The 19,311-nt window shown below is 36.5% G+C and overlaps 4 protein-coding genes across 6 annotated transcripts; 2 read left to right on the top strand and 2 right to left on the bottom strand.

Moving 5' to 3' along the window:
- Positions 1-1,710: 1,710 nt before the first annotated feature.
- Positions 1,711-5,749, bottom strand: LOC147519783 (RING/U-box superfamily protein). Of its 3 annotated transcripts, XR_015212336.1 has the most exons (8): positions 5,387-5,713; positions 4,981-5,296; positions 4,843-4,883; positions 3,649-3,690; positions 3,443-3,564; positions 3,256-3,364; positions 2,487-2,702; positions 2,287-2,377 (listed from the first exon to the last, which is right to left on the bottom strand). XR_015212336.1 is itself a non-coding variant. In XM_086591332.1 (7 exons), the coding sequence occupies exons 1-7, from the start codon at positions 5,558-5,560 to the stop codon at positions 1,892-1,894; spliced, it is 852 nt and encodes a 283-aa protein (XP_086447458.1). In that variant the 5' UTR covers positions 5,561-5,749; the 3' UTR covers positions 1,711-1,891. The 3 variants fall into 3 exon arrangements, 2 of the variants coding, with proteins under 2 accessions (XP_086447458.1, XP_086447459.1); XM_086591332.1 differs by lacking the exons at positions 2,287-2,377; positions 2,487-2,702 and adding an exon at positions 1,711-1,939 and having other exon boundaries at positions 5,387-5,749; XM_086591333.1 differs by lacking the exon at positions 2,287-2,377 and having other exon boundaries at positions 2,452-2,702.
- An 894-nt stretch (positions 5,750-6,643) lies between these two features.
- On the top strand, positions 6,644-9,640 carry BHLH121 (basic helix-loop-helix (bHLH) DNA-binding superfamily protein). The gene is made up of 6 exons (XM_086591330.1): positions 6,644-7,066; positions 7,249-7,370; positions 7,516-7,643; positions 7,730-8,221; positions 8,326-8,483; positions 9,280-9,640. The coding sequence occupies exons 1-5, from the start codon at positions 6,960-6,962 to the stop codon at positions 8,470-8,472; spliced, it is 996 nt and encodes a 331-aa protein (XP_086447456.1). The 5' UTR covers positions 6,644-6,959; the 3' UTR covers positions 8,473-8,483; positions 9,280-9,640.
- Positions 9,641-9,979: 339 nt separating this feature from the next.
- Positions 9,980-13,986, top strand: TIM (triosephosphate isomerase). The gene is made up of 9 exons (XM_086591334.1): positions 9,980-10,345; positions 10,504-10,530; positions 11,018-11,087; positions 11,300-11,423; positions 11,532-11,616; positions 11,745-11,877; positions 12,802-12,975; positions 13,356-13,438; positions 13,638-13,986. Exons 1-9 carry the CDS (start codon positions 10,328-10,330, stop codon positions 13,692-13,694), a joined length of 771 nt encoding a protein of 256 aa, XP_086447460.1. The 5' UTR covers positions 9,980-10,327; the 3' UTR covers positions 13,695-13,986.
- Positions 13,987-17,787: 3,801 nt separating this feature from the next.
- On the bottom strand, positions 17,788-19,152 carry LOC147519780 (protein TRIGALACTOSYLDIACYLGLYCEROL 1, chloroplastic-like). The gene is made up of 2 exons (XM_086591329.1): positions 18,975-19,152; positions 17,788-18,892 (listed from the first exon to the last, which is right to left on the bottom strand). The coding sequence occupies exons 1-2, from the start codon at positions 19,013-19,015 to the stop codon at positions 17,932-17,934; spliced, it is 1,002 nt and encodes a 333-aa protein (XP_086447455.1). The 5' UTR covers positions 19,016-19,152; the 3' UTR covers positions 17,788-17,931.
- Between the last annotated feature and the right edge of the window lie 159 nt (positions 19,153-19,311).

Here is a 19,311-nt window from a genome sequence, read left to right as displayed (position 1 = left end):
GAATATCTAGTACAGATATTAGAAGTATTATTTTAGACAATACCAAACTCATGATCAAGGAGAATAAAGAACGGTACTTGAGTCTCAACAAATTCAATAAAAAGGTAAACAGATTTAACATTCATATTTTTTTGCTTAACTGTAATTTTTAAGTGTTTTCCTAACAATAAATTGATCTATAAATTGATGTAGCGAATTCAATTTCAAAAACTTATCCCTCTAAAATTCAAAGATATGCTGATGCACTGCACCAAAATATTAAATATCAATTGACGTTCCAATCTTTAACATCAAAGACAATCACCAATTAGAAGGAAATTCAACAACTCGAGAAGATTCAGAAAATTCAGCATCGAAAAAAGCAATTGATTTTATGCGCAGTGAGATAGGCTTTGAAATAGTACACTATAACTACGAAGAAATAGAAAAAATTTGTAACAAATTTCAGATTGCAGAAAAGAACGACATGCTTAGAAATCAGTGCATACAAATTTAGGAAGAAGAAATTATCTAAAGGAAATTATAAAGAGGGAATGGTAGAGTTATGATTCTCTCTACGTAATTATCTGTTCGATCTTGGAGATGAGATGACTTATCAGACATTTTTATACATATAGAATCATATTTTTAGTAATAAATGTAATCATTTTTTAGTCAAGGTTTTGTGTACAAATGGAGTTTAAGAGCTATCCCCAATCATCAAACCACAGGGAAAGAATGACAGGTATCTTTGAACAGATAAATTGCTCTAATCAATGTATATTACAAAAATAAAATCAGATATTAACTAATGGGTTTTATCAATGTCTGCTGCTTCTCTTTTAATTTGAATGAGTGATTAAAATAATTTTCATATCTCATAGCTATGTATAGTTGCTAATATTATTTAGAATAATCTAACATAACGGCACCCGTTTGTAGGATGGATTCGAAAACTAGTATAATTGTATAAACCGTAACTTCGCAAGAAAGAAAGTGCAGAGCAGGGCTCGACAGATTTACTGGATGACTATGAGATAAGAAAAAAATTAAGTGTCGTGGAAATGTGTAAGCTAATGTGAACAAATTTAACCAGGTCTTAGGGGAGAGCAGGAGCGCTTATCCCTGCGACCCCCCTAGAAGTTATGCACTCCATTTTTTTTTGGCTGATAGGATTCGAGCCCTAAACCTCTTATATCATCACCCAAAGATTTTATTGACTTTGATAGTCAGCAACTACAAGTTATATACTCCATTCTCTCAAGAACAATGAAAACAGTTGATCTTGAGGCATTTTTCACACTTTACTTCTATGATTTTTAGGGAGCAATAGCTGAATCCAGTTTATATTAAATTTCACCAATTTTTCAAAATTCGATGTGCTGTCTGGAAAATCGCAAATTGAATTTATTTGTCCCTAATCCTGAAAAGCAGCTCGGTTCATTTCACAAAGCAGTAGTTGACTTGAACGTCGAAAGAAAAACCACCAAACAAAACACATTGGAATCGCTTATCAAAAAAATTAAGTTAAGAATCAAAGAGTATGAACTAAATATTTGGTTTAGGAGCCATGCGATTTACTTCAGAAGTCTACCAAAATCAAGAGTCTCTCAACAAGTAATGAATTTGCAAGAATCATATTTTCGAGACCGATTAACATTTTCAAATGACCCTTACCACCTCTAGAAACCAAGCAATCCGTTCAGAAACCCAGGGAAGATTCATACAGTCTAAGAAAGAATGGTCTTACAATCAATTTATACCAAAGCCCAAGAACTGTCACATTAAAGAATGTTTTAGACAAGCAAGTAAGAAAGTCTGTAAGCATAACAAAATACAAATGCCCCTGTAATGAGGGAATAAAATACCGAAAACAGGGACAGGGAGCGTTGAACTTTTCTTATTACCACTTCTATCTATTCTCAGAAGTAGAAACCTCGGTACTGCAAACAGGACAGACCTGCACAATCATAGACCCATAGGTTATGAGAGCCATCCAGCTGAGAACACACATTGCATGTGAAAGAATTACAGAGTAAAAACCCATATATTACCAAAATATCATGCCATATGAATTAAGAAGGCTGTAAGATTGACCAATCAGAAAACGGGAAAAAAAATCATGACAAATTTAAGTCATTGATTTCTTTCAGGTACAATTTGGAGTTATGGACAAATGCATGCAATAATCCGGTGGAAACTAAGAACCAAGAATATGTTCCACAAGGAAGATCTGTTTCGGGGGAAATGGGAGGTAATGGGGATGGGAAGATAAATAGCTTGGCTATTGGAGAAATGTGACCTTTCAACCCCAGAAGTTGGCTGGCGAAAACCTATCAAGTTCCTTGACCCCTCTTCTCTGATGTAACAAGGTGGACGCAACAGTGGGAGGCAAGGTCTGCTCAAAGAACAACAAATGAGTAGTTCTCTAGGTAGTTCCCCAGGGTTAAACAGATGCAAACATTCTTTGCGTTTCCAAAAAGGCCTTCTGTGAATTGTATACTTACTATATGGAGACCATTACATCAACTCCACCACCAAAAGTAGAAATACAACAGTCCCTGAGTCAGGGAAATCATATCTAACAATAAACAATCTTAACACAAGAATCATTTTTCAAAGTACACAACAAACCCGTAATCTACTCCAGTGAAAAATGTGCCTCGAGTTGTGCTTCTACTAGATCAGTTTTCTCGTCATGTAATTTGATTATGATCCAACAACTGAAAGTCCCAACACAAAGAAAATAACTATATAAATACAGAAAAGTGCAGCAGACCTTCAATCTAACTCCAAAAGGCAAGAGTGCCTCAACCCCGATTATTCGTTTTGAGCTTAAGTTTGATTGAAAATAATCATAAAAAGCTAATTTTTAGAGAAATTTAGACCAATAAACTCTGATTTTCAGCTAGTCCGGCACTAATCTTTAGATATACTACAAATTATTTCTATAATGTCTATTCTCTCAAAAAATGCCTTCGATTTGGAGATTAGCTCAATCAACTATAAACATGTCAATTTTATATGAAAATAGAATTGCAACGGAAACTTTCATATAAATCAAAAAGTAATTGCTAAAGCACCAAACTGACTAGCCATGCCTAAACGCTGGAGAAAGTAGCAGTTCACATACTAAAGAAAATAACCAAAAAGGGAAACAACCTTAAGAATGAGAACACCACACACACCTTTTTGTAATACTACCTCATTGCACGAAAAGCACTCATTGAATACTAGCTTATCACCAGATAGAAACAAGTAAACAACAGCACATACCTTGTTTATTTGAAGCCAATTGTTTATACACTCAGAGTGGTATGAGTGCTTGCATGAAAGCACTGTCAAGGTGTCTTCATCTTCATACTCCAACCGGCAAATGACACATCTGTATATTACAACCATAATATCATAATCACATAAAAACTGTCTACTACTGACAACTGAGGACACGTGTTGTGCTTACTGCTCAGCGCTACCATCCTGATTGCTTTGAGCCTTATATGTTACTGAAGGCAAAGAGGCTATTGTATCTGCAGAAAGTCCTCTACTTTCAGTGCCAACAACTTCACCCAATGCAATCAGTTCCTGTAAAGATAGAAGCAGACTATATTATGTAAACCGCGGTGAAGCTCCTAATTTATAAAGCAACAACCAGATAAATTGGTCTACCTCATACGACAATTCATCTGGATCAACCTCCTCCCACGTGTCCTGAAAACACAAAAAGATATATGATCCAGACATTAATGCAGCACAACCCAGGATTAAAGGGTTTTCACTAAAGATTAATGATACAAAACTACTGTGATACAGCCATGTAACTCAAAAATGACCACTTAGAGCAGTAAAACAAATGTTATGGTCAGGGTGTTTGGCCTGGGTAGGGAGGTTGCCTGAAGTTTATAAACTACATTTTGAGGCACTAGTAAAAACAAAGAAATTATGGCACAATAGGACAAAATAGAAAAATCACAATAACAACATGAATACGAAATCCAACAATGCTTTCAATATAGTAAGACAATAGTCAGCTGCGTACGGCTTGTGAGCACAAATACTCTAAACAATGCAAATGTAAAAGTAGCAATGATACTGATTAAAAAGCAATTACAAGGAAAACCATATAAAAACAAAATCATACGGTGTTGGTAGGAAAATAAATATTAAGGGCAAAGTTTGCAGTTCCATTTGTCTTAGATCACATCATTCAGCTGTTCAGGTGACATATATATATCTACCATGTTGTTACTTGGACATGACGCAGTATTATCAAACTGGGGTTGTTCATTGTCAAAGAGTGATCACTGATTACTGGGCTTGGCTAATTAATTTCACTTTGTCAGAATAGCATTCATGGAATTTAATCTTTAGTTATTAGTATACGGAAGAGTCGGCCCAAACTGAGCCTCTCCCCATTTGATTAACTGTTTTCTACTTACTACTCTACTGCCATGAACTTGATGCCTAAATGTCAGCAATGACAAGACAGACAGACAAACAACAAACATGTAGTAAAACACACTCATGGGTATCATAAAAATAAGACCAAAACAACCAGTCAACCATATATAAAGATTGTAGCTGCAGATACCTGAGTTGCAAATACATATTGCAGTATAGAGTGTGTTGACGATAAGATAGTGTTCACCATACAGAGGTAATACAAATTCCAGACATAGATAAAGTATAACTTGAAAATTCTATATTTGGAAGTTGTACTAACCACTAAAGGGTGAATAATATCAAACTCAATTCAGTGCAGCAAAAGTACATATCAGAGCTAATACTTCACTCTGCATCTCACAAACTTATCACAAGTCTTGAATCTCATAATACATCAAAATCAAGGATAAGGAAAATTACTTGAGAGTTATCATCATTGTCCTCAGTATCATCCGCAACCCCTATATAAACCAAAAGCAAAACAAACCCATAACTAAACAACTACTCAACACCTTCCATTATCATATGCTTATAAAAGGCAAGTCTAGAAACACTCACAACCGGTTATATCATTTACGCCAGTAAGAGCCATCAATCTAACAGCCAATTCTCTCTCCTCAGCATCCTGAAGAGCTCTAGCAAACGCCTCGTCACTACTAAACGCAGACGGATCAAACTCAACCACTTGTTCATTTTCCTCTTCTTCTAAATTCTCGTGAACATCAAATGCATCTTCCTCTTCATCATCATCATCATCATCATCATCATTTGAATCATCAAAATCTTCTTCTTCAACATAACTTCCAGTTACTGAACTTCCATAATCATCACTCCCTTCTCCACTATTCATTCTCAACATCATATAAGCCCTTTCCTTAAAACACAATAAAAATTCACTAACCCTAATTAGTAAACAAAAAAAAAAGCAATAATTAATTGATTAGTTTTAATTAATTGAACAAACCTGTTCTTGTAAAGTACGAGCAAGAGCCATGTCAGCATCGACTTGACTTAAATTGGTAAACGGGGTTCTTGAAGTCTGTCTATTCGATTCGGGTTCGATTTCTGTTGTAACGGAATTAGGGTTTTCGTTATTATTCGATTTCGGTTCTGCGTTACTTTCTTTACTGTTTTCCATCGCGAGAAAGTTTTTTTGATGATTGAATGGATGTTTTTTTTTAGTAGATTAGGAGTGCCGTCAAGATTGCTATAATTGAGGCGACATGACGTGAGATGAGGGGGATATTAACAATGGCACCAAATGAATTTTGTGGTGAAAGTGGCGTGTCATTCTTTGGCTTTGAGGAAAAATAATGAAATAGTGCTCAAGAGTCAAGAGTCAAGACCACGCATACACGCACCTTTTGATGTCGATTGACCAGATGATGTTCGGACTTGGATAACTTCATTGCAATTTTGACTGGGCTGCTAATCCATACTACAAAAATTTATCGACTAAATCTTCCTCATAATCTTCTTAGTATGTCTTTAGATATTATGTCTATATGGTTTTAACAGCTGCTTTTATGTGTAACTAAGTTATTATTTAACAATCTTACTGTTATATATTACTGTTATATGTACATTTTGTAATATTTGATACATAAATAAATGTAATTACCTAAAAAAAATACTTAGATTGTAAGTAGATTTGTAGTTCAAAATAGTTAAAAATGATGACATATATTCTCGCTAAATTGACCAAAGCTGTATTTTTTTTTCCCGCTAAAATGTGGTATTTCATTTTAGTTTTGAATTTGCACAAAAGTTTTATTTTATGCCATTTTAAATTTTCATTGTTCAACTATAATTGTGTGATTTTTCAACTCGGTGCTAAACTAAATAATAACTTAGTTACACATAATAACTTCAATAAAATTGTTTAATTAGTATCATAGTGTGAATAAGGGCTTAGTTTATCATATTATTCTCACAAAGTTTATTCTCTCCTCTTGTATCCATCCCATCTTTCACTCTCCGAACATTCTCCTAAACTTATTTTCTACTTCTACAATAGTTTGTGCAACATTTATTTTTAATACTGAAGCCCAACATTAACTCTTAGTAAGCTCAACTGAAGCCCTTATTCACGCTACGATACTACTTTCAAGTCAACAATTTGCAATCTTTTGATTGAGGAGTCCCATTTTGCATTCTAGCTATGTTTTTGTTGTGTGTGGTTGAAAACTTGAAATTGCATTTGTTACGCTGTAAATCAAGTGCCAATAAAAAGTGGTCGCACGCCAATAAAGAAAAAACAATTTGTTAAAATCCACCCTAAGTAGTAAGTACGTAACCCCAACTCCCCACGAAGTTCATAAACCTATATCGGGCCTGAAAATCTAACCCGAACCCAACATGGAATAAAACCACTTTAACTTTAGCATAAAACCACGTGGCAAACGTTTCGATGAAGCAGAAAAAATCACTTGAATGAAAAGCAAGTGATCTATTTGGTTTAGGAAAAATTCATTGAAACCTTATTAGATTGATTTCCCAATTGTTTTTCTAATTAATTGGAATAAAAAAAAAGAGGAATGGATCAATGGAAGCCTGAAGGTTTCTGTCAATCAATTCAAGGAGATTTTTCTGTTACAGATTTTCATCACCATCATCAACCTAATATGTTGCCAACCGAGTCCAGGTTTGCAATTTTTCCTTTCAAAACATTGAATTATGTTTGTTCATAATAATAATTTCAATGGGCTTTAAGTGCCTTTTTATTTTATTATTTATCAATTATTTATGCATTTAATTCTGCAACAAGAATTAGAAGAGCTTTTTAGACACAGATGGGAAAATAAATAACTGGTTTGTTTTTTCCAGCCAAAGGACAGAAGTAGAAGTGAAGGATCCTATTGCTGCAAGAAAAGTTCAGAAGGCAGACCGTGAGAAGTTGAGAAGGGACCGACTCAATGAACAGTTTCTTGAGTTGGGGAATGCACTAGGTACCATATTACCTTATATCTCTATCCTTTCTCACATACTTTTGTAGTCGTGGTAATCGTCTCTATAGGGGTACTGAGGATACATTAAATAAGAGATTGAAGAGATTAAAGGCTTTTGCATGATAGACTATCGTTCACATTGCAGACCCTGATCGGCCGAAGAATGACAAAGCAACTATTCTAGGTGATACAGTCCAAATGCTTAAGGATTTGACTGCACAGGTGAACAGACTGAAAGCGGAGTATGCAACACTCTCAGAAGAATCACGAGAGGTAATGTTTCTACCTTCATATAATATTCTGCAAGTTTGAAGGATTCATTGATATGGATTTGTTTCTTACCTGTGTTTGTTAAACAGTTAACACAGGAGAAGAATGAGCTCAGAGAAGAGAAAGCCTCGATAAAGTCAGATATTGATAACCTTAATGTTCAGTACCAGCAAAGAATCAGAGTTATGTTCCCATGGTCTGGTATGGATCCTGCAGTTATGATGGGACCACCTACGTATCCCTACCCCATGCCTGTTCCTGTTCCTACAGCCCCGATTCCCATGCACCCATCTATGCAGCCATACCCCTTCTTCAGAAGTCAGAACCCTGGTGCCATTCCCAATCCGTGCTCGACTTATATCCCTTATTCATCCCCTGCTAATCCCCCGATTGAACAGCCATCTACCCATTATGCATCCCTACATCCACAGGCAAGCAGTAGGTCTCACACACCAAACAAACAAGATCACAAGAGCAAGTCATCAGCTCTTCATAAGGGCAGCAATACTGGGAGAAGTGCCGACTCCAGTGATGTAGCAACAGAATTGGAACTGAAGACTCCTGGATCTGCTGCAGACCAGGTGAGATTATGCTGATTTTGTAATTGGTTGCAGTAAATGAAGAGTTGAAGGAAATCACACACTCTTGATTTTGTGCACAGTCTAACTCTTACACTATTTTGTAGGAGCTGTCTTCTGGAGAAAAGAAAGGGAAACAGTCACATAAGAAGCAAAGTAGTGTAGCAGAGAGGAGCTGTTCAAGCAGGTGTTCATCTCAAGGTCTACAAGATAGCTCCTCCGGCAGTGTAGGTGGTCCGAAGGCTGCCAATTGACGAATCTTCAGGTTTTTACTCTACCTCCGTGCCTAGTACCTGTCTATCTGGTAGTTTATCTTGTACCATTGCTATACAAACTTGTGGATGCATATTTTGAGCTCGTGAATTTTATCTTGACTTGATTGAACATCTCTAACATACCTGGAAGACTTATTTTTGGATTGCATGAGACGCATAATCAGGCCCATTGTCTCATAAGATCTCCAAAATCCATCTAGATTAGATTAGATGTATGCAAGTTATTCAATTTATCACATTAACAGAAAATTACGTCTTTTTATTGCTACCGTGCACTATCCTAAGCATTATGGGTCAAAATTGATTTGTGTGACTAAGGACTTGTTACACCAGCCTTAGTTCTATGATTTCTATCACCGACATGCATAACTCTAATGATTTGCTAAAACTGTGTTACTAGCTAACGTGCATTAACACTTGAGTGTGAGACAAGTTGTTTTACTAAAGAATCCAGGCACAACCGCACAAGCTTCGAAAGTATAAACAAGAACGATGAGTACAACAGGATTTTTGATACTTGATGCTCCATTATTAATACATAGCCAAACGTTTATGCCCAAATCTGATCGCATTTCCTTGGCTCCATATTCCAATTTGTTGAAGTGCCTCAAGTATGAGGCACACCCGTAAGTACCACAAATATTAGCGCATGATAAACGAGTTAGTTCTGTTGGTAGCATTTGGCAAATATGTTTGTTTCTAGTTATGTTTGGTTGACGGATACTTTATGTTATTTAGGATTTGTTTTATTCTTTGTTATTAATTATTAATGTGTTTTTTTAACAGTGCCAGACTCTGATTATCAAAAGAGCAGACTTCACACTTGCACGGATCTGTCCATATGACCCCATATGGGTTGTTTAATATTGACGTTTTACTTCCCCATTTGACGATGTTAACTTGATATGTACCGTGATTGTAATCCACAGAACATAAGAAGGACTCTCTTAGATGAACATAAACTGTAGCCACTACCCATTTTCATTATTTTGGTATTGCAGATGATGTATAAAGTATAAACCATTTTTTGCATGCTTATGGCACTACGGCAGCACAACCATCCACTGACAATTTCTTCTGAACAGTAACTGTATCATTTGTGTATAGATATTGTTAACTACTTCCATCTAGGATATTGGTATGAGCCTTTTGATGTCGCGTAACCCACCTTATGAATCAAAATTACTGTTAACTGTGTGTATTTATTCATCTGACAGCCTGATGCTCATCCATTTGTAGTTAGCCCCTTGCAGTATTCTAGTGAAAAACTTTTTTGAGCACACAGAAGCACTACTTGAGTAAAGGGACAGTATTTTGTGTTTCACATATCCATTCCAGCCATACATTGGCACAATCGAAGTGTACACTGAAAAAAATCAAATTGAATCCAAAATTCTTTTGTATGGTTGGTAAGTCAACATCAGTAATATACTTTAAAAAAAAACAAAAAAGAAGAAAAAACATGTGGCAGAAGGAGAATTATCCCATATCTAGGGCAGATATTAGAGCAAGTACAAAAAAGAGTCGCTAGATCCACTTAACCGTTCTCTTCGTAAAAGCAAAACAGACATCATCCTCAACAACCTCGTCCGTATTTCTATCTGAAAAAGAAAGAACGTGGGTGCGTGCGTGTGTGAGCAATGGCATTGGTTTCCACATCTCTCGCGTCGAACCCGAAATCAACAGCAGCAGCCGTCATTACTCCTCCTAGCTCGTCTCCTTTTCTGGACTGCGTCGCTCGTGTTTGAAGTTTGACCAATCTGAGTCTAGAAACTCGTTTGATTCACATCTTCGTATCTCTTCTACTAAAAAAAGTTGCAGAGGTGTTGTTGCCATGGCTGGTTCGGGCACGGTTAGTTTTTCTTTATTCTTTTTAAATTACATTGTTTTCATCGCCTGCTTTATTTTTGTACACCAGATCTGAATGTACAACTTATATAACATTAATTTATCCGGACATTGAGCTCTCAATTGCTAAATTAATATATTTCCTTTTTCCTGTTCTTGCAGTTTTTTGTTGGCGGTAACTGGAAATGTGTAAGTATTCTTCTTCTTCTTCTTCTTCCTTTTACCATACTACCACATTAGTTGTCTTGGTATTTGAAGAATATGGATACCTTTTACATGATAGATTTAAGACTACATGTTATGCACTCTCCGCTCGCTTATAATAAAAAAAAAAAAAAAACATGTATTTCTATTGAATTCAAGGTAGCACTAGAAAATATTAGTCGAGTCTTATAAATGTAATGTGTGGATACTTTTGCAGTTGTGTGCAAGTGGGGCAACATGAGTAATTGAGTCTGTAATAGTAATCATTTTATATAATGTTCATGGGTTGTTGAAAAGCAGCTGCTGAACATCTAGACACAATATTTAAATAATTCAAAATTTGATCTAAAACACAAAGATGAATATCTTTCTTCCTTTTCATTGCAATTTTGGGATATCTCTTAGTTTGGTTTCTACTCTGACATTTCTTTAATACCTATTTTTCCTGATCTTCTGACTTTGGTTGATGTAGAATGGTACAAAGGACTCAATCAACAAACTTGTTTCTGACTTGAATAATGCAACATTGGAAGCGGATGTTGGTAAGATATGAAATGTCCTTAACATGAAAGTTCTTCTTCGCCTCTTTTTTTTTTGAAGGATTTAATTATGTTATTAATCATATAACATCTTTGTTCAAGCTTTTATATAATTACATCTGGTCCTTAAATAAGTTTGAAATCTGCCGATACATCTTGGATACTCTATATCACTACGGTGAAATATATAATTGTTTGCTGCATTGGCGTTGCAGATGTTGTTGTAGCACCTCCCTTTGTTTACCTTGATCAGGTCAAGAATACTTTGACTGATAGGGTGGAGATATCAGCTCAGAATTCTTGGGTTGGAAAGGGTGGAGCCTTCACAGGAGAAATCAGGTTAACTTCCATTGTGTAATGTAGGGCAGTTGAAAGATATAGGCTGCAAGTGGGTTATTTTTGGACATAATAACTTCTTAGTAACGTATCAGCAATTCTATTGTGCAGCGTAGAGCAGTTGAAAGATATAGGCTGCAAATGGGTTATTCTGGGGCATTCAGAGCGTAGACACGTTATTGGTGAGGATGATCAGGTAAATATTTCTTGTAAGCTTCATAATTCACTCCATTTTGGGGATGTGGTCATGTCATGAAATGAAGCGTAAATATCTATATCTTCTGTCTCTATCTTAATTCTTGACGGAAATTATGATATCTTCAGTTTATTGGGAAGAAAGCTGCTTATGCCTTGAGCGAGAATCTTAAAGTAATAGCTTGCATTGGGGAAAGACTTGAAGAAAGAGAAGCTGGGAAAACTTTTGATGTTTGTTTCCAGCAATTGAAGGCTTTTGCAGGCAAGTTTTTTATTTTTCTCTCCTATATGGTTTAACTGTTTTTGAGGGCCGGGGCGGATTGGAAATTTAATACCTCCATAGATAAATGGTTGGATCTCATCTGATTAATTGACCTGTTTGACCCCAAAAATAGTTGATTAGGATCCCAAGATTGGATAATAGGTCCCTGGATATGGTTTAAAAAATTTGTCCGACTTGGAGATGGATCCACTCAGGTTTGAAACCTAGCTCTGTTTTATATAGGATCCAGCCATTTCATTATTACACTCATATGGCTATTTGAGCGGAGTTGGACAAGCCTGACTGAATTTGTGCTTTACCTCACTAATAGTTTGGTTGACCAACCCTAGTGCTACAGTTTCTATTTATTGGTTATTACTGTTATACATCTACAATACTTGGTTTGAAAGGTACAAGTTAGAACCATGCCCGACCGATGTCATCTGGATCTTTTTTCTTACTGGAATGCAAAGAATATATAAAATGTAATTTAGATCCATTGTTTTGATAGATAGTCAATGCATCTATCATCCTATTCCAGGATTTGACTTGTACTTGAAATATTGAAGACACCAGGGAATTGAATGGAGACAAAATACTATACAGATTGTTTTGGGCTGTCCATTACACATCTAGAGGGGATAGGACTTTTCAATGGGTAGTTGTTAAATTTGAACACTAAATCTCAACATATGTCTTTGAGTCTTTTGTTGCTAGATGGGATCGTCTTATGTTTTTAGACATGGGGTGACGGTGCATGTATGGGGTTTTTTTTTTTTTCTTCTTATGTTTTGCTTCATTGCTTGTAAATATTTATTTTTCGGTTGTTCTCTTGTAATGTAGGCCTTCTCAGCCTACTTTTCTTTTATTAATGGAATATCACTTTTACCGAGCAAAAAAAAATCTCAACACATTTTTGTGCAGATAGTGTTCCCAGTTGGGATGATATAGTTGTTGCCTATGAACCGGTATGGGCTATCGGCACTGGTAAAGTCGCCTCTCCAGAGCAGGCTCAGGAAGTACATGTTGCTGTTCGAGATTGGCTTAAAAAGAATGTATCAGCTGAAGTTGCTTCTAAAACACGTATCATCTATGGAGGTATTAAATTTCTGATTGCAACTCTGCTTCATGCATATGCTATAGGGAAGTTACGCATTGTGGATGCTGCGCTAAAAAAAGTTGGAAGCTTATCATTGGAAAGTTGAGCTTAGACCTGTTGAATGGAACGACAACATAGCTCAATTTTAATTATTAATTTTCAAAGTATAGCTTGTCAGTTTGATCGATTTTTTAAACCAACAACAATATGATCCCCATAAATTGAAGTGTTTTCTCTTTCTGAGAAATCTTAGGCTCCTACGTCTTAGCTCGTCCTGCATTATAGTTGTGCTCTTGTGATGGAATCTTCTATCGATGTCTAAGCATATATTCCTACTGGATTGATTGGAATTATATAGCTGAAAACTATGTTTCTGTAGGATCTGTAAACGGGAGCAACTGTGCGGAGCTTGCAAAGAAGGAAGACATTGATGGTTTTCTTGTTGGAGGTGCTTCCTTGAAGGTATATATGCTCATGCTACATACTGCTTAAAATTATGTTCTTGCGTGCATTCAGGCTGGGAAGAATTGGAATGAACCATACCTCATATGAATAACAGTCGAAACAAATTTGACGAGACATCCATCCCACTGGAAAATCACAAATATATCATATTTTATCGTGTTTCATTATTAATCTTAAACGCATGTTTCCTTTCCAGGGTCCAGAATTCACAACGATTATCAATTCTGTGACATCCAAGAAGGTGGCTGCTTAATAATTCGGGGAGACTCCAGTGCCAATAAAGCGTGAATAAGGGCCAAAATGAGGGTCTTAATACCTTGTCACAATCATGTTGTAATCCATTTATGAGCATTTACAGTAGAGGGGTTTGATCATTACCCAATTTTCTTCTAATAGCAATAATAAAAAATTCTGAATTGTTGATGTTTATTCAGAATTTGTAGTCTAACTTGTGATAGAAAATCGAATGTTTTAAGCTCTTATTCACAGACAATTGGTGGGATCTTAAATGAATTCTCCTGTCAATTATAATTTATTCGTAGGTATTTTGTTCCAAGTGCTGACCCTATGGCAGCTTATCACGGGCTTGTTGTTCAACACTGCAACCCTCTCGCTAAAATTTCATTAAAACTGCTGTAGAGAGTCTGCAAGATAATTGCTCAAGGCACTCTGTTTAAGCTTTGTTTTTTGGCTAATCAATATATCAAACACAAGAAAGCTTAGGCGAACTATTTGTGCTAAATCAAATCTAGTGCTAACTAATTTGATTTACTCGAAATCTAGTGCTAACTCAAATTTCTTACACCCGTAGAATGAATGGCTATGATATGTGTTTTTATTTTTGAGAATGACGGCTATTTTTTTTTACTGGGTAAGTTAAATTGTATTAAAAAAAAAAAAAAAAAAACAAAACAAAAGGCGTTTATGGAGACAACAGGCTGCCTAAGGAGTAAACTATGGAGTAAACTATGGAGCATCCATTACTTCCCTTCATTAACTATGGAGTAAACTACATTTCACTAAAATCTATAAAAAGTTTGGAAAGGCCATTTCCATTTGTGAATCCACTCGTTTGCCTTCAAAAATAACTTTCTCATTCTCTGTGAGAGTTGTAGCAGTCTTTGCCAATGTGTTAGGCAAAGCCAGGAATTTATTCCAGGGTGAGCCGATTAGCACTACAAATTTTCAACGCAATTCAATTAGAGTGTACATGTATTTTTTTTTTTTTTTTTTTTATGCAAACAAACAATTGTATTGTTAGTTTAGTTTGTCAATTTTCAAATTCAAAATCATATTAAAGTTTAGGTAACAAATTTTTTAATTTTAAAGAACAATCGTAACTCACACCTAATATACTTCTTAAGGAGTAAACAAAATCATTAATTGCATAGGTTAGTTCATCAAATTGTTTGTTTTGTTAATTGATAAGGTGCATTTAAATGTCTATACATACCACATGGCCTATGATGGTTAGAAGAGCATGCAAACATTCATATGACAAACTTACAGTGGCACGAGTGCACTGCCATCTTTTTAGTTGAAGTGTACGTGAAAGTGTGAAACCCATGTGGACTTGTGTTTCAAATGCGTCAGGTTCAAGTCAAACAACTAATAAATTCCAAAATTACTTTTATTACCTTAGCCTATCTAATTAGAGACACTTACTCTATTTTACTCTTTGTAGGCATAATTGACAATTCAAAACATAATGGGTATGCTGAAGCCCTTAAGGAAAGTGAAAATTTAAAGTTTTACCAATACTAATTGCTTTTTCTACCAAAACTCAGGATGAGCCAGAGTGTAACCTGGCCCCTTGGCTCCGCCACTGACTGTGCAGTTTGTCCATCTTGCTTGGAGTTGCTATGGCACATTACCACTTGTAAAAGCTTTCGAGGCAGCTTCTGAGTCCGTTTCTATCCAAAGCCTGAGCCATCCTCTAGATTCGATAGTTTCTACACCTTCAAGGATAGCTAAACACTTTTCCCAGATGCTTGTTGCAGTCCCAATACTTTTCCACATTGTCAGCTTGAAGTCTCCCATATTTCCTCCATAAGAAACACCAATACCAGCAGGGCCTGGATTGCCCGAAGCCGCACCATCTATATTCAATTTGATTACATTAAGTTCGGAGAGGGGGGAGATTCAAATACATGTTTTGATCTTTGGTGCACCTTTTGTTCTAGGGTTGACATCCCAAAATTGCATAACTGAGCATTCAAATCTAGAGTTGTAGCTATGTCTTTTGGACAGATTTCCTGTGATATTTATTTGAGTTCTAACATAGCACTTGGCTACTTGCACTCTACTATATTAGGTCTCTTTTCTTCAAACAAAACTTTATTCCTTTGCTTCCATATGCTAGCCAAAACAGCCACCATACATGCATTCTACATTTTCTTCAGTCAAGGATTCTATTCTCTCATAGCATCTTCAAGACTCATAACTAGATTCTTCTTGAAAACTGTATAAATCTACTGCCATAGCAGTCGGGGAAGGAACAATGCCAGAAAAGGTGGTCATTTGTCTCAGTTTCATTTATGCACAAGCTATAACAAGATGCCAAATGCACACCTACTTTTTGTACTCTTTCATCAGTGGCCACCCCTTTTTGCAAAAAATTTCCATACCAAAACAGGAGGTCTCAGGTGTATGTGGCAATTCCAAAGAAATTTGCTCCATGTAACCGAAGGCTTTTTCGTTCTGATCTCATCATATATTCATACGCAGACTTTGTAGAAAAATTACCTTTTATGTCAGGGCACCAAACTACATAGTCATCAAAGATTGGACTACACTTCTTCCGCACTATATTCACTCCCACATGAACACTATCCATAGATAGTGATGGCTATGATGTGTTAATGTTGCAAATCGAACAAACCTCCTTCCACATCTCCAAAATATTTATTTTGGCGTGTTACACGATGTTCAAGAACTCAAACAGTGTCTCAGAGGAGCGTAGTTCAAATTCGAATCAGGTGAAATTTTGAGAAATTTAGATACCACCTGCAGTCTGGGCAGTTTAAGCGCCGCTTAATCGCCGATTAATCACCGCATAATCGCTATGCGGCACTTGACCGATCCGATCACAAAAAAAAATAGAGGCCTGAGCGGGTGCCACAAATCAAAATCGGGCGATTTCCGATTAATCGGTCTAACAAAAGCGCCGCTTAATTGTTTTTTCAGTTTTGTGTGTGTGACAGTGTGACCGTGTGTTAGAGTGTTAAACTTTAGTCCACAAAAAAGCCCAAAACAAAAAAAAACCCACGAATCAATATTGAATTTCATTGAAAACGTTTCGCTCACCGAGAAACACAATCAAAACCGTAAAAGAGAAGTGAAAACCCACAATATATTATAGATTAACTAAGGCGATTAATTCCGATTAATTTCCGATTAATCGCTATAAGCTCCTGGAGCGACTTGCTCCCGATTAGCGCTTAAACTGCACAGCCTGCAGTATAACCAAAATTTCAAAACCTTTCGATATTTACTCAGAAAAATCTGCAGTGAAGTACCATTGCATTATGCAGGATTCCCCTCTATCACTGTCTCTGTAGGAATTGAGTGGAAAAATATAAACTATCCGTAAGATTGTTCAAAAACTTATCGATGCCCAACCTACCAACACCAACAATATAGACGAATTTTTAGCACTTACCACCACCACCACTGTGCCACCAATTCCATTATCAGGCAAACGACAACTGAGCATTTGTTAACAATAGAAAATTATGGTACAATGCCATCACCTGTTGGTACCTTGTCCAACGCTCCTAAGGACAACCCTAACTTCCTTGGTGTGACCACACCCTACCTTTCTCTGCCTCATTGTTATAACCAAACTCCAGTTAGTGTAATCCATTACCAGCATGCCTTTCGCCCACAAAATTTTCAGACAGTTGATCTCAGTGCCGGAAACCGAAGAGTAATGCCAGTTTGCTTGAACTCTGAGCAATATTTTTTTCTTCTGACAGATGCCAAAATTAAATTAGCATTGGAAAAGTTCTTTCCTTTATTGAAAAATGTATGGGAATCCATACAACTTTGTGGTCTCTACTCTTTATTAAACCAGTATGAACATGTGGAAGTGGTCAATGTTTATGACTTTACGTCACAGAAGCATTATCATCTTTAAAGCATCTGCGCCACGCCGCCACATTATGTGCAAACATAAACGAGTTAAATGGTTCTTAATGCTTTTAGACAGTGACTTGTGGTTTTGTTCATTGATCAGTCATCACACACACTGCATAGAATTCAAACTCAACGACATGATAGGCAGATGTCTATATGAAGGTAATGTGGCACTGAAAATCTAAGTTGAATAGTTGACAATCATGGCACATTACAAGATTTTCTTTTAGATTTGTTTATGAATATATGATGAAATCCAATCTGCATGCTTCTGGTACTACTATAGAAGGCATAACACAGAACTAAGAAAACACATACAAAATATCAAAATCTCACCAAGAAGACAAGAGCAACTAGTTCATACAGTTTTTGAGTGAATCACCGGCCCCTTGAAAGAAGCAACAAGAGAGAAAGAAATCTGCAATAAATATACTAACAAGAGATAACACCACTGCCGAAGTAGTAGACTCCCCAACGCCCTTAGCACCTCCAAGAGTTGTAACACCCCAAGCACAGCTGACAATAGAAATAATTCCCCCAAACACCTGCGACTTGATCATAGCACTGATTATATCCCAAGGGTTAAGAGCTCTTCGAGCCGATTCCAGTATAATATTTATACTAACACCATAAACCCCATCAGCAAGAAGGGCACTGGAAGCCAACCCAACCGTGAAACAAATCAGCGTCAAAATGGGCAAAGCAACACAACAAGCAATCACTCTCGGCGTCACAAGGTAATCCACTGGGTCAGTACCAAGAACTCTCAATGTATCAGTCTGCTCCGAAACCTGCATTGTTCCCAACTCCGCTGCAAATGCACTCCCTATACGCCCAGCCACCACAATGGACGTGATCACAGGGCTTAACTCTCTAATAAAAGCCAAAGCTAAAACTCCACCAACAGACCGATTCAAACCCAACCTCGTAAACTCTCTAACAAACTGAATAGTAAAAGCCATACCAACAAACGTTGCAGTCAAAAGACAAACCCCAAGTGACTTAGGCCCAACTCTTTCAAGCTGTTCAAGGGTGTTTCTTCTATGAACTTTCCCTTGAAAAATTCTTATAATAACTTGCCCTGCCAATATCAAAACCGAAAGTCCCCTCCATAGTGATCTTGGAGGAGACCATTTACTCAATAACTTGTCTTGCTCTAACTCCGCTGCCCGCAATTCTTTGTGAATCAACACATGACCATCTTCTGTATTCGGGGTTACTGCAAATAGCCTAGCTTGTTTGTGTAATTTAAAGCTCCGGGGGCCCTTAAAAGAAACGCTTCGACACGGGTACAGAATCTTAATTGAACTATTTCTGCAATATATTCACAACTTTAAATGATTATTATATTTTTCGCAACTGAAGTTAATAAAACAAATATACAAAAGTTTTTAACCTGATGAGAGAACAAGGGCGAACAAGGGAAACACTTTGCATGATTCTGGTTGCTAATCTAATTGCAGATCATTTTTGGGTCTTGCAAAAAATAAAGTTGCAGAAATGAGCATTGGAATTAGCTGTAACAAACAAACAGTAAATAAAAGATTGAAAACCTATATGCTATAAAAATATTTTTAATGGGCCAGGCCAGAAGAGTTGAGGCCTGAAAAACTCCTGCCAAATTTGGAACCGGGCTGCCTCATTTGGAACTTTTACTGGCCCAATGCCACGTAGTTTCGCAAAACTTGTCAACCTTCAACGTCCAAGAAGGTCCACAACATAAATAAAATGAG

The sequence above is a fragment of the Coptis chinensis genome, chromosome 2, assembly GCF_015680905.1.
Source record: "Coptis chinensis isolate HL-2020 chromosome 2, ASM1568090v1, whole genome shotgun sequence".
Lineage (NCBI taxonomy): Eukaryota > Viridiplantae > Streptophyta > Magnoliopsida > Ranunculales > Ranunculaceae > Coptis > Coptis chinensis.
The sequence above is the reverse complement of the archived record's forward strand: the minus strand, read 5'-3'. Positions and strand labels throughout refer to the sequence as shown.

What these genes read in the sequence shown, in the direction of transcription:
- BHLH121 (XM_086591330.1), top strand. Translation starts at nt 6,960, where the DNA reads ATGGATCAATGGAAGCCTGAAGGTTTCTGTCAATCAATTCAAGGAGAT. An exon ending in TGAGTTGGGGAATGCACTAG is followed by an intron (nt 7,371 to 7,515) that starts GTACCATATTAC and finishes TTCACATTGCAG; the next exon opens with ACCCTGATCGGCCGAAGAAT. An exon ending in CTGGATCTGCTGCAGACCAG is followed by an intron (nt 8,222 to 8,325) that starts GTGAGATTATGC and finishes ACTATTTTGTAG; the next exon opens with GAGCTGTCTTCTGGAGAAAA.
- LOC147519780 (XM_086591329.1), bottom strand. Translation starts at nt 19,015, where the DNA reads ATGCAAAGTGTTTCCCTTGTTCGCCCTTGTTCTCTCATCAG. An exon ending in CGCCCTTGTTCTCTCATCAG is followed by an intron (nt 18,893 to 18,974) that starts GTTAAAAACTTT and finishes AATATATTGCAG; the next exon opens with AAATAGTTCAATTAAGATTC.
- LOC147519783 (XM_086591332.1), bottom strand. Translation starts at nt 5,560, where the DNA reads ATGGAAAACAGTAAAGAAAGTAACGCAGAACCGAAATCGAATAATAAC. An exon ending in CGTAAATGATATAACCGGTT is followed by an intron (nt 4,884 to 4,980) that starts GTGAGTGTTTCT and finishes TGGTTTATATAG; the next exon opens with GGGTTGCGGATGATACTGAG. An exon ending in ACAATGATGATAACTCTCAA is followed by an intron (nt 3,691 to 4,842) that starts GTAATTTTCCTT and finishes TTGTGTTTTCAG; the next exon opens with GACACGTGGGAGGAGGTTGA.
- TIM (XM_086591334.1), top strand. An exon ending in AACATTGGAAGCGGATGTTG is followed by an intron (nt 11,088 to 11,299) that starts GTAAGATATGAA and finishes TTGGCGTTGCAG; the next exon opens with ATGTTGTTGTAGCACCTCCC. An exon ending in TTGGAGGTGCTTCCTTGAAG is followed by an intron (nt 13,439 to 13,637) that starts GTATATATGCTC and finishes TTTCCTTTCCAG; the next exon opens with GGTCCAGAATTCACAACGAT.